At 39.1% G+C, this 14,296-nt stretch overlaps 1 protein-coding gene across 1 annotated transcript in view; it reads left to right on the top strand.

Moving 5' to 3' along the window:
* The first annotated feature begins 9,379 nt into the window (after positions 1–9,379).
* Positions 9,380–14,296, top strand: part of LOC307119370 (asparagine--tRNA ligase, cytoplasmic-like) — a 31,372-nt gene continuing 26,455 nt past the window's right edge. Inside the window, exon 1 of the mRNA XM_079805604.1 lies at positions 9,380–9,641. Within this exon, the coding sequence (XP_079661730.1) occupies positions 9,608–9,641 (34 nt within the window). The 5' untranslated portion in view covers positions 9,380–9,607. The remainder of the gene's footprint in view (positions 9,642–14,296) is intronic.

The raw sequence follows: 14,296 nt of genomic DNA, 5'->3' as shown, positions 1-14,296 counted from the left end.
CCTTATAAGCCTCAGGGGGGAGGCCGTCAGCTCCAGGAGACTTGTTATTTTTTATTGCTTTAATTGCAGATTTGATTTCCTCAATGGTAATATCTGCATCCAGATCAGACATAGGGGGGAGCTCAGGAACAGCCGCGGTTATTGCCAGTGTGTTGGCTGTGACAGGCTGAGCATAGAGAAGGCTATAGTGCTCTGCCCATCTCGCCAATTGAGATTCCAAATCAGTCAGAAGTTCACCTGATAGGGAACAGAGTGGAGACGATTTTTTAGGGATTGGGCCCAAGGCTTCTTTCAGTCCTTCAAAGACTCCTCGAATGTTTCCAATGGATGCACTTGACTCAATACGGTCACACAGTGTGCTCCAGTAAGCCTGCATGGCTGTGCGAGTGACCCGCTGGACATTGCGGCATGCCTGCTTCAAAGCTGCCTTATTTGAGCGAGTGTTATGCTGCAGGTAGGACAGTCTGGCTGAGCGCTTAGAGTCAATTTCAGGTAGGAGCAGGCTGGCATGGGTTTTGAACCAGTCAGGCTGGGATCTGGATCGCTTTCCAAAGATGGAAAAAGCAGCCTTTGTGGTAGTAGAGTGGAAGTGCTGCCAGGCAGCCGTGATGTCTGCATGAGGAGGTGAGGAGTCAAAGCTGGAAGCAAGTAGTTCCTGGAACGCATGCTGCAACGCAGGAACATAGGTTGCAGAAACATCCAGACGAGGAGTAGGCTTAGGCCTGGCATAATGAAACTTGTTTGGGACCATCCTTAGTTTGCAACGTAGAAGGGCGTGGTCCGTGTCACAGTCTGCTGAGTGTAGTGATCGACAGTGTGTTACTTCCTTCAAATGTTCACGCTTCACCTCTGAAGCATTTAGAGGAGTACAGAATCTTTATTGTGCAAGTGAGATAAATAAATGCTCTCATTTAGTCTAGAACTCTAATAACCATCATGTTTAGTAAACACTCAGCCATAACACTCAGTAGTGTCAGCAGTGAGGGCTAAGCCCCCCTAAGGGTGAAATCCTAGAACCGCCCCTGCTGGGAACTACAGATCCACTGCCCAGTTTGTTCTTTTCACTCAGCAATGTTAAGTTGACCGAACAAACACTTATTAAGTAAAGCTGACAATACTCATTTTTAGTAGAATTAACTCAGTAAATTTATGTTCATGTAGTTACATGTGTTTTATTAAGTAATGTGAACAAGGATGATTTGAGTGCATCTAACAACAGTTGAAAGTAAAAAAATTTGAGTGATGGTGTGATTTGACATTTTGTTAAAAAAAGTACTCCAAAAATCGGAGGTTTTATTTTTTTATGAATATACTGTTGACTTTGGTATATTGTGAATACTTATTATTTATGAAAAATTCTTCATCCACAAATGTAAATGGGCAGTGAAAAAATGTTTTTCACTCATTTTAAAATATAAATAGGTCACGTATACACATTAAAAGAAACAAGAAATAAAGCGAAAAAAACCCTCTAAATAATTTTAAAGCCTTAAATCTATTCTTTGAATAATTTGTTATTATTTGTACTTGTTTATGGATGTGATTTTCTTATTGATTTCCCTTCTTTTATTTTACTTTTATTGTAGCCTATGTGCTTATTATTGTATATGTTTTTATGTAATTTATATGTTATTGCCCTTGTATGTTCATTGTTCCAAAGATTGCAATAAAAAAAAAAAATAATAATAAAAAAATGTCTCGGGTTACAACTGTAACACTTGTTCCCCGAGAACACTGCGAGACACTGCGCCGTAGCGCGTCTGAAGCATGAATTAAATCTATCCAATCCTGATTGGTGCTGCGTCATAACGTAGTAGATGACGGCATACCCAGAAGCTGCAAAGGGATGCTGGCACGTACACACGATAGCTCTTTTGTGATGAAGCAAACGCTCTGACCGTGATAGGTGTGGCGGCGAGACGCAGTGTCTCTTTCCCTTCTCGGGGAACAAGGGTTACAGTCGTAACCCGAGACGTTCCCCTTCGAGGGAACTCGCACTGCGTCATCGTGTGACGACACTCTGGGGAACGAAATACCCACTATGCCACACAGTAATCATGCCCACCCTAATGTGAAGCTGGGAGACCAGGCACACTTAGGATGCGAGCACTCTGGCGCCAGACGTCACAGGGAGTTGCAGACTGTAGAATCTTATGAAGGTGTGCGGGGTGGCCCACCCGGCCGCCTCGCAAATCTCCTGAAGCAGGACGCCAGAAAGGAGGGCCACCGAGGAGGCCATGCCCCTGGTGAAAGGAGCCCTCACGGCCATAGTTGAAGGCAAGTTGTGCACCTGATAAGCCGTGGCTGTAGCCTGGACAATCCAATTGCTTATTGTCTGTTTCGATGCATGCAGCCCTTTCTTGGGTGAGCCAAAGCACACCAACAACTGGTCTGACTTCCTCCACTTTGAAGACTTCTCCATGTAAACTCTTAGGGCTCTGACTGGGCAGAGCAGGTGAAGTCTCCCCTCTTCCGCCGTCAAGTGAAGAACCACTGACCGTGCCACATTAGATGGCACCCTGGGCATATAGCTTGGTCTTGGATGTAAGATGGCCTTAACTCCGCCGGGGGCAAACTCCAGGCAAGTTGGCATAATCGCCAAGGCCTAGAGATCCCCCACTCTCCACAGAGAGGTGATAGCAGGTGAATCGCCTTCTTTTGACTGAAAATACTGCCAAACAACACATTTTCTGTTCACAAGTTCCATTTTCACTTTCTCACCGCCTGCTCTGCTGGATTCGAACGGTCCAGCTAGTAAACACCTTTTCGTAATCAACGACAGCGCCATTACGTTAGACCAGCGTAGTGCAAGCCTAGGGTTCGGTGGAAAAAAATTCCAATCTTCGGCAGAAACCGAACCCCATCAAAAAGCCCAATATTCGGCCAATATTTGCATCTCTAGCAGAAACCAAGGTTTCTTCCGTAAGACGAGGGAACGAAGGCCTCTGTGCGTTACCCTGATCATACGGAACGGATTTCCCCTCGAGGAAAGCCCCTTGGTTCCCAACCACCGCTGTGGGGGTCTCATGCGCAGCAGGCCAAGAGATATTCTGCTGGACGCAGCTGCAATGAGCCCCAGCAGTCTTAAAACTGCTACACAATGATGCTGTGGCCTAGCTTCATTTTAGAGACCACCACCCGTATGGATCCAAGTACCTCAGATCTAAAGTTGGACGCAACTCGCCATCCTTCTTAGGAACTATGAAGTACCGGCTGTAGAACCCGGACTCTCTGTCTGGCGGAGGAGCACGTTCTGTGGCCTCCTTACCAACAGGGAGTGAACTTCCTGTTCCATTACCTGAACCTGCCCAGGGACCACCATTTTCATTTTTGGGTGAACTATCCCTTTAAGTCTCGGTGTGTCCTTCAAAGGGTGCAGCCTCTGAATTGTGAAACAGCTAGAGTCATTCAGCTCTGAGAGAGCGGGGCTTGTGGCAGCCACCTGGCATCGCAGGATTTAACACAGGCCTTAAAGAAATATGTATTTTTTTAAATAAAATTTTAAAAAAGAAATATACATTTTTATCATAATTTACATTAACAATTTTATGGAACTTCATGGAACTTATACAAGTCATTCCTTAGTTGTTGATGTTCAAGGGAGCGACCGTGGCTGATGACATAATGGCCTAACAATATCCAAAGTTAAATTATAAATCACTGTACCAATATTTTATGAACTCTTGAACTCCACACGAGTGATAATAGCTGTTTTATTGTGTTCTGTACATTTGGCGCAGGCTTTTTTGGCCACGCCCTTTTGTTTTTAATACAGCCAAAATTTCCCATATAGCCTATAACTATAGCCTAAACATCCTTTATTCTTATAATGATACCCCAAATCGAAATAGCTTGAAAAATACAAAAAAACAATACATTGTTGTAATTGTCGTTTCTAAAAATGTTTCTATTTTTTACTTATGCACAGAGATAGAATGCGGATACTGCAGGGGTAATGAACTTTGATCCTGGACTCTGCAGAGTTTAGCTCCAACCCTGAAAGAAACACTCACCTGCCTGTAAATTTAGTAATCCAGAAGACTTTGATAGCTTGTTCAGGTGCTCTTGATTAGGGGTGGAGCTAAACTCTGCTGGGCAGTGGCTCTCCAGGATTAACGTTCCGAACCCCTGGTGTACTGTATTTTCATCATAGGCTTATGACCACTGATATAAAGATCAGTGTTTATGACATGTCTAATATGAGTGACAGAACCATGGAAGTCATTTAACCTGACAGCAAACATAGGCCATACTGCTGTTGTTTCTCTGCTAATGCATGTAGTCGTCAAATTAATTAGGCTACTTAATGATATGACAACATGTTGGCCTAGTGTAGCCTACTGTATTCATATACCATTTCACTGTTGGTGTTTAAGTGTCAGTGCTCTCTGCACTGTAAAATCCAACATTGATTCTAACTAACACTTATGAGTTAACTTTACTTAATGTCTTAACCTATTTGTAAAAATCTAGTAATCTGTACTATTTACATACTATGCCTTGTTTACTCATAAAACCCAAGTTAAGATTAATTGATTGGTTTGAGTGTCATTTTGTCAAGCAAAAAACAACAACAACAAAACTCATCCATTTGGTTGAACACTTGGAACATTCATATTATTGTAATTATCTTCCTATTGATGCAGCGATGCAACAAGAAACCACAGTGATTTGGTTTTAAAGGAAAGAAGTAATAAATAGGTTGTTTTTAAAAGTTGACCCAGCTTCTGACTGGATAAATAACAATAGTTAATGATTTAGTCAGAAATTAAGTCACCTTATAATACTTCCCCTCATGTCGTATAATGATTCTTTCACATTTTATTGCTAAAGCGTATATCATAAACGCCTTGTGAAACTTTTAATTGAGTAGATATAATCCATCTATGTTTGTAACAATATCTTGCAGTTGTTCATGCTTGAGTCACTGCAATTTCACTTTACTTGGTTTTTTAACCCTTGTACGTCCCTCAATAGGGTTTACGTTTAAGTCCCTTGGGGTCAGATAGACCCCAAACTTTTACAGAGCATAAGATTGCATAAGGACATTTTTTACATGTAAAAACTACACAGCAAAATCCCCAGTGTTAAATCAACACCTACAGTGTACAATTTAACACCAACCAAGTGTCTATATGTCTCCACACTACACAGTGTTACATTTACACTATTGAAAGTGTTAATTTTTTAACACTGATTTTCTGTTAATTTTACACTGTATATTGTTAAAATTTTTCACTAGTCAACACTTAACAATGTTGTTTTTACACCACACTGGTGTTGGTGTGAAATTACAGTGTTACGAGTAATGCTTTTTTATTTTACACCAACACCAGTGTAATGTGAATACAGCATCATTAAGTGTTAAAATACCGTTCAGAAAGAACACTATTGGGTGTTAATACCAATACCCCGGGAACAGAAACAAGACATGGCAGAAAATGTTGCAAAAACACTTTTATTAAAAGGTACACCACATTCCATAAAAATAACAATAAACATTTACTATTAACATTTAAAAATGTGAGACTTTGTCAAACTTTTGCAATTAATTGCAGTCTGAAACAAAACTACAATATGGCACAATTTAATCATTCTCATCATTTCCATATGAAAACTGCCGGTCATACGGTCTGTAATATATCAGGTCAGATACAGAAATGACTGAAAAAATATCATCAAGCTCCTCAATACAAAATGCATGCAAATGCTCATTAAAATACGTTGTAGTAACCCTACTAGTCAAAAGGAATGCTTGCTCATCCTTCAAAACAATATTAACTATCTTATTAAAAACTGGCATTTCATTTTCAACAGTAGATCAAACATACATTCCAACTTGGTATTCAGTGCCGAAGTGTTTTACTCAAGATGTTGTTGAAATAGTTGACTCACTGAAAGTTTCATTTAAAACCTCACTGCCTTCCAGACTGCAAGTAGAGACAACATTAACAGGACCAAACTGAAATCTTTTAAAATGAAAAAGTTTGATGTTTCTTTACCAGTGTTTTGGTTAGATTTTTGAAATTCTTAACAGACCTCTTAAAAAAGTTGTGTTTACCTTCAAATCGCATGCACAACATATGTATTAGTGGACCTATTTTCCTAATACACCTAGGGTTATGAATCATCAGATGGTGCTTTGGAATCAGACGTTTTTCTGGAAACAGAGACTTAAATGCTTCAAAAAATAGGTCATACCATCGGTTACAGTTGGTGAAAATACAATGGTCACAATTTTTATCAAAAGGAGTATCATATTCCAATAACTATTGTCTTGGTCAACTAAATCTCCAAAAATCAATGGGGTATTTCGCAGGAGGCACCACGACTGAATGGCATTGAGGCCAAGGTCCTTGCTCCCATCATCGACTTTGACTCCACTCGGCCTGTTCTTTCTCTCGCTGTATCCATAGTTAAAGCTCTGAATGCGTTCTTTAAGGCTGTTTACAGAAATGCAGTCTGTAACTAGGTACTGAAATAGGAGCCTTAACTCGTACTGTACAACCCCTTCAAGTAAATCATGCATAATGTCAACCGCAAAGTTGTCTGAAGAATGAAAATACTGCAATGAATTGAGTCTTAACACCAAACATTGACAGAAGAGTAGGATCTTGAGCCAGAGCATTCCAATGTTCTGAATACAGTTCCTTTGTGCGGAGTATCAAGTCTGGGTCATCTTCACTGAAGACTGACTGTAACTTTGTTTTTTCAGTTAAGCAAAATCGGAGTATCAAGTCGGGGTCATCTTCACTGAAGACTGACTGTAACTTTGTTTTTTCAGTTAAGCAAAATCGGAGTATCAAGTCTGGGTCATCTTCACTGAAGACTGATTGTAACTTTGTTTTGTCAGTTAAGCAAAATCGGAGTATCAAGTCTGGGTCAACTTCACTGAAGACTGACTGTAACTTTGTTCTGTCAGTTAAGCAAAATCGACAACAATAGGTTGCACTGAATGACTCAACCAAAAAGTCCATGTATAGTTAAATTGTCACCCGTAACCTAAATAACAGAACCCTTTAATGGAGCTTGTGAAAAGGGTACACAGTCTCAAGAATAAAATACAAATAACAAAGACATTTTAAGTTCTTAAAATGGGCACATACATAAATTTGTCATTAACAGGGACTTGGCTGTATACACCTGTTGTATACACACACATATATGTTCTATGTACATATGAACATAGAACTTATAGCCGATCAAGGGTTAAGGCAATAGGTTTGCATGCTTTTTTGAAGTAAGTCTAACTAATTCGATTTTATAGTGCGTGCAGCGTGAGCTGATGAGCCAGTCACATCGCTCATCATCTAAAAATGTAGTGGAAAATTAATAGAGATGGCCACTCTTTATTAATATGGAAATCTATCAATATTTTCCCAAATGTGCACACTTGTTTTGAACTAAAAGCATATATTGCGATCACAAATAAAATGGAGCAGAAACGATTGAATATGTCTCGTCATTTGAAACACCCAAAACTGGTATGGTTTGTGTATTTCTGATAGAAATGATTTTTTTGTATTTTATTTATCATAAACAGGTCAAATATCGAAGCAATATGTTAGCCCTAAAATCTTCTAACGATAATATACAGTTCGAGATTAAACAAGACTGTCATGTCATTCATATCCCTGAGTGAATTTAAACAACAACAACAACAACCCTTGCTGCGAGAGATCTTTAAAACTTTACTCAGGTAGGCCTATGCACTTCAGAGTGTTCTTACAACTGCTCTCCATGCCACAACCCAAAATGTGACATTGGCAAAATACATTTTTGCCCCCCCTCAAATTCACGAAGCTTTTGACCAGCAAAATGTTATTTTCCGTCATTAAGCGCCGCATTTGAGACAGTAAGTCCATCATTCATTTCATGTGCTCTAGGAGGCCCCCTGGTGGCCAGGGAGGCCCTAAGCAGCCGCTTATTTCGCTTATGCCTTGGGCCGGCTCTGAATATATAGCCTAAATCGAATTTTGATCTCGCAGGTCTCCACTCCAAGAACTGAGAAGTGTCGTTGCACATGTTTCACTCCTCCCCTGACTGCAGCCGCCTCTGTTAATTATTATTATTATTAAATGCATGAAAGAACAGCAACAGCAATTATTGCCATAATAATACAATAAGACGCCAAAGGTCCTTCAGCCAACTTAAGTAGGCTGTACTCTCGGGCGGAAACTGAAATCGCCCCCTAAACTAAACCCTCATTCACTATTCCCTACGTTAGTCCACTAATATCAGGGCCGCTGCATGCCAAATGGGTGCCCTAAGCAGAATTGCATTGTGGTGCCCCCCTCCCCACTCCAAATATTATGGAAGTAAAAAAAAAAACAGGGGTCAAAATAGAACTTTAATAAAATAAATTGTAATTACAGTAATTTACAATTATAGCTCTACAGCAAGAGCATACAAACTAAAATTATACTTATTAATTAAAAACATTTTAAAAGAATAAATATTAGGGCTGCAGCTAACTATTATTTTTATAATCGATTGGTTGGCGGATTATTTTTTATAAAAAGCCAATACTGTAAAAGCCAAAAAGCCAACACACTATTTTACATCCTGCCCTTCCAACAAACATGTCAGATGAGTGCTATATAATAATAAGAAATATAAAGCTTTTGCAACATTATAAATGCCTATACTGTCACTTGATCAATTTTATGCATCCTTGCTGAATAAATGTATTAATTTATTTAAGTTATTTCCCCCAAAAAAATTATTATCAACCTAAAAATCTTTTGAACAATAGTAGCTATTTTACAACAGCTTTCTATTTCAGATAAATACTTTTCTTTTGTACTTTCTATTCATCAAAGAATCCAATTTTTTTTTTTACACAACTGCTTTCAACATTGATAATAATAATATAATAATAATAATAATAATAATCATGTTTCTTGGGCAGCAAATATGATAATGATTTGAGAAGGATCATGTGACACTGAAGACTGGATTAGCCTAATGATGATAAATTCTTTGATCACAGGAATAAATTACATTTTAAAATATCTTCAAACAGAAAACAGTTATTTTACATTTTAATAATATTTCACAATATTACAACTTTTTTGTATTTTTAATAACATAAATTAGTGAGCAGAAGAGACTTCTTTCAAAAACAATCAAAATAGTAGGCCTGCAGTTTCCAAACTTTTGACTGTGTACATGTTGAAACTAAAATGTAGCGTCCAACAGCAGATATTTCAGCTAAATTAATGTTTTTTCGCTGAATGTCTCAGCTTTACACCCGTTATTGCGGTGCAATGTGGGATTGAAGGAGTGCACTCAATAATGTCCACTATGGTTTCGGACACCACTACACATGGCTGTCCCTTCAAATAATGCCCTATTTGAGGGTATAGGGGGCGATTTCGGATTCAGCCTTGGTTAAGGCCAGGCGCATGTGCGTCATTTTGTGAAAGTAGGCTACCAATTCACCGCTGAAGCGTCAGTGAAAGCTTCGCGCTTTTGCGCATGCGTCCCCAGAAACTCGTGTGCGTGTCCAGCGACAGGACGAGGACGAGAGACGGACGATCCGATTAACGCCGCGTTGAAAACAACTGCCGAACCGAGCCGGACAAAACTCATCTCGAGCTCAAATATGGCTGACGAGGGTGTCGGTCTGATGTCGATAAGTGAGTTTGATGATGACGGAGATGAAGTTGCTGCTGCATATTGTCTGTGTTGCGTCAGATTCTGAACTATACCATACATAGTAGGCTACTGTATTTTATTTATACATAGTTCAGTGTAGACCTACACTATACTATATACAGCATATATTATATACTATAGGGATGTGCCTTAAGCCGAATACCATGCTCGGTAAGGAGTCACTAAAGGAAATAAAGGAAATTTAAATATATATTCCAGTGCTTTCTCTCGCAATTAGCCTATATAGTTGGGTAATAATATTGCATATTATTTGCTGGCATCAGGGAGCCGCTATTAATATGCGGAGTAGGTTATTGAATATCGCTTTTGAATGTGCACTCGCTTTTTACTTTCACTTTCGGTATTCGCGACCACACGTACGACACATGTGGGGAGGGGCAGTAGGCTACTCCAAACATTATACAAGATTAGATATGTATCTGTGGCGTTCGGGATCTGAAAATCAATGTCCAGTCTGCCAGTCAGTGTCCAGTCTGCCATCTCCCCTCTGTTCATTAGTAATTAGTAAATTAAAGTGTGCATTTATTTGATATAAAATGCTGTAAAAAATACAGTAATAACCCAATTTTGTCAATTTTACAAATCAAAATAATATTTTTAAACGTGAATGTTTTTTTATCCATTTATTGTGATTTATTTGTGACATGTGACACGTATCAGACATGTGACACGTATCACACGTATATTTAAATGTGACATTTCATTCTCCCAACTTTGTGGGAACAGTTTGGGGATGGCCCCTTCCTGTTCCAACATGACCAACTGTAGGGATGCCAGTTGGGAACTAGTTCACCACAGATATCCGGTAAGAGACATAAGTGCATCATTCATTTCATGTGCTCTTGGAGGCTCCCTGGTGGCCAAGGAGGCCCTAAGCAGCCGCTTATTTCGCTTATGCCTCAGGCCGGCTCTGAATATACAGGGAGTGCAGAATTATTAGGCACGTTGATTTTCTGATCATATTTTTTTCCCAGGCACATTTGACCAATTCCAAACCACAGTAATCCTAATAACTAGTATTGATTTAGTATTTAATAATGTATAAGTGATATATAATTGTTCATGAAGGCTGGAAATGAAAATCACCTTATATTCAGGTGTGCAGAATTATTAGACATGTTTTCTTTTACAGATAAATTGAGCCAAAAAAGAGATTTAACTCAGACTGAAAAGTCAAAAAGTATTAAATGCCCATGAGAAGGATGCAATACTAATGCAATACTAGACATTGCAGTTAAGGCATGACCATTGGACAGTGAAATGCTCGTTGGGTCAGCAGGATCTGACAAAAACAGGTGGTGAAGAAAAGACACCTATTAACCGCAAAAGAATTAAGAATTAAGGTGAAGAATTAAGGGTGAAACCATCAGGAACCCTTTAGTCTCCTGCGCCACCATTTTCCAAAGCTGCAACCTACCTGGAGTCTCCAGAAGTGCAAGGTGTCAGGATCTCAGAGACTTCAGTTAGGTAAAGAATCCTAAAAAATGACCCCCACTAGATAAGAATCACAAGCTGAAGTGTTGTAAAATACATTAAGAAGGTTTTTTTATAGGCTTTATGGACAGATAGGTTGAGAGTGACTCTTGAACAGTGATGCCAGTAACGCGTTACTTAGTAACGCGTTACTCTAATTTGACCACTTTTTCCAGTAACGAGTAATCTAACGCGTTACTATTTCCAAACCAGTAATCAGATTAAAGGTCCCGTTCTTCGTGTTTTTTTGAAGCTTTGATTGTGTTTACAGTGTGCAATATAACATGTGTTCATGTTTCGCGTGTAAAAAAACACAGTATTTTTCACACAATTTACTTATCTGTGTACCGCTGTTTCCACTGTCCTCAAAACGGCTGGTGATTTCCTTGTGCTATGAAGTCCCTCCTTCAGAAATACGTAACGAGTTCTGATTGTGCAAACGGTTCCTGTGCTGTGATTCGACCACAGCTTAGCGCACGTGAAAGCGGTTCCTGTGTTGTAATTTGACAGCAGCTTAGCGCGCGTTGGAAAGGTCACGCCTCTTAACGGAGAGATGTATGCGTTCAATAATCTCTACAGCGTCCCTGGGAAAGCCAAACAAAGGTGATTTGACTCCTGGATGAAAATAACAGCGTCTTGATGACATGGCGATAAACACACTCAACGCAACAGTTCCTTTTCTCCACGCGACCGTCCGCTTCTCCACGTGGGACAGCAACAAGACCGCGCCCCCTTTTTCGCGTTTCTTTGTGGGCGGAGGTTAGTCTGTTCTACTGCTCTACTGACGTAATTAAAGAAGGAAGTACCAGGATGAAGTCCAAGCCAGCCGTTCGCTGTAGGCTTTGAAAGGGAACTTCTGTTAAATAAAATATCTCGCTTGGCATTGAACTTTGAGCTTTATAATTTTACAGGTATTATTTATGCTCTAACAGCAACATTACACACTAACTAAAGTTTGAACAATGGAATCGTGAAGAAGGGGACCTTTAAAGTAACTTATCCAAGTCCCTGTGAGTTACTTTTTTGTCATTTTCCTTAGTAAAAATATATATTTTTGCTTTCTTGTTTAGTCTCAGCAGGGGTTTTCCTGCATAGAGAACTACGAGGCGGCCGCCTCCGTCTTTCGACAAAACTCAAGACAGGCAGACACTTGCTCAGATTAGGCATGTCGTGATAATTAAATAATCATCAGAAATATATATTGTCACATTATCCTTCAGCAATCATTATTAGAATATTATTATTTGCTAGTAGCCTACAAAGTCATCTAAAGCCATTCCATAGCTGAATGTCTTTCCTCCGCTGTAGCTGTCAATCATTCTCCGTTCAGCAAAACTGCGCGTCGCGTTCGGTTCCAGTCAGCAGCACGGTAAAGCTCACTCCATATGATATATTCCCGTTATAATACTTGATATGTTGATAAAATAATTTATCTTCCAGGAGTTTATCTAGCGGTTTCTGAAAGATGTTGTGCTCGCTACTCAGGTGACAACACAAGGACTATTAATTAGCATTGCACGCACAATAACCAGAATTAAAAACTGTGAAGAAACAAATAATCAGCGAATGTTTGGACCGATATAGGCTACATAGTAGACTAGGATTTGTGGGCTCAACGCTCATCTTCTCTTTATGCCGTGAACTCTTCAATGTGCACTCGCGCTGCACTGCGCCCTCTGATTCCATGTTGCTTTAAGCGCATCATTCTGCACCCGGGATGCGCATAAGCGCTTTGTTGCCGCTCTGTTTTGAAGCGTTTCATATATTTTCATAGTTTTGTGCACTTAAAGATTATTAAAAAATATATTGTTCTCACGGATCGATCAAATATTTGTTGTCCCTTTACAGAGCTGCACATTATGTTTACAATAAAATATAAATCTTGTAATTGTATATTATTTGTGTAGGCCCATATCATTATTTACATTCATATATAAATTAAAAATGTTTTTCATAATTGTATTTAATAAGAACACAAAGTAATTTGTACCTTTTCATTAACATGTTTAGGGTTTTATGTTTAGTGTTTTATGTTTAGTGTTGGCAAAAACGGTTGTCATTTTTATGTTGAGGCTGCAGAGGTGTTGTTGGCAACTGATGAATGTAACTAATAAAGTAACTTGTAATCTAACTTAGTTACTTTTAAAATCAAGTAATCTGTAAAGTAACTTAGTTACTTTTAAAATCAAGTAATCTGTAAAGTAACTAAGTTACTTTTTCAAAGTAACTGTGGCAACACTGCTCTTGAAGGACCAGCACCACATCCTCTAGTACCACTGTTTGAAGAATTCATCTTCCAGAATCTGGCAGTACGTTTTGGGAGTTCATTTTTAGTCCATCTCTGCAAAACGGACTTCAGGATGGACTAAAATGAACTCCCAAAACGTACTGCCAGATTCTGGAAGATGAATTCTTCAAACAGTGGTACTAGAGGATGTGGTGCTGGTCCTTCAAGAGTCATTCTCAACCTATCTGTCCATAAAGCCTATAAAAAAACCTTCTTAATGTATTTTACAACACTTCAGCTTGTGATTCTAATCTAGTGGGGGTCATTTTTTAGGATTCTTTACCTAACTGAAGTCTCTGAGATCCTGACACCTTGCACTTCTGGAGACTCCAGGTAGGTTGCAGCTTTGGAAAATGGTGGCGCTGGAGACTAAAGGGTTCCTGATGGTTTCACCCTTAATTCTTCACCTTAATTCTTAATTCTTTTGCAGTCAACAGGTGTCTTTTCTTCACCACCTGTTTTTGTCAGATCCTGCTGACCCAACGAGCATTTCACTGTCCAATGGTCACGCCTTAACTGCAATGTCTAGTATTGCATAAGTATTGCATCCTTCTCATGGGCATTTAATACTTTTTGACTTTTCAGTCTGAGTTAAATCTCTTTTTTGGCTCAATTTATCTGTAAAAAAACATGCCTAATAATTCTGCACACCTGAATATAAGGTGATTTTCATTTCCAGCCTTCATGAACAATTATATATCACTTATACATTATTAAATACTAAATCAATACTAGTTATTAGGATTACTGTGGTTTGGAATTGGTCAAATGTGCCTGGAAAAAAAAATATGATCAGAAAATCAACGTGCCTAATAATTCTGCACTCCCTGTATAGCCTAAATTGACTTTTGATCT

This window comes from Gobio gobio, assembly GCF_949357685.1.
Source record: "Gobio gobio genome assembly, chromosome: 23".
NCBI lineage: Eukaryota > Metazoa > Chordata > Actinopteri > Cypriniformes > Gobionidae > Gobio > Gobio gobio.
Note: the sequence above shows the minus strand (reverse complement) of the source record. Positions and strands in the feature narration are given on the sequence as shown.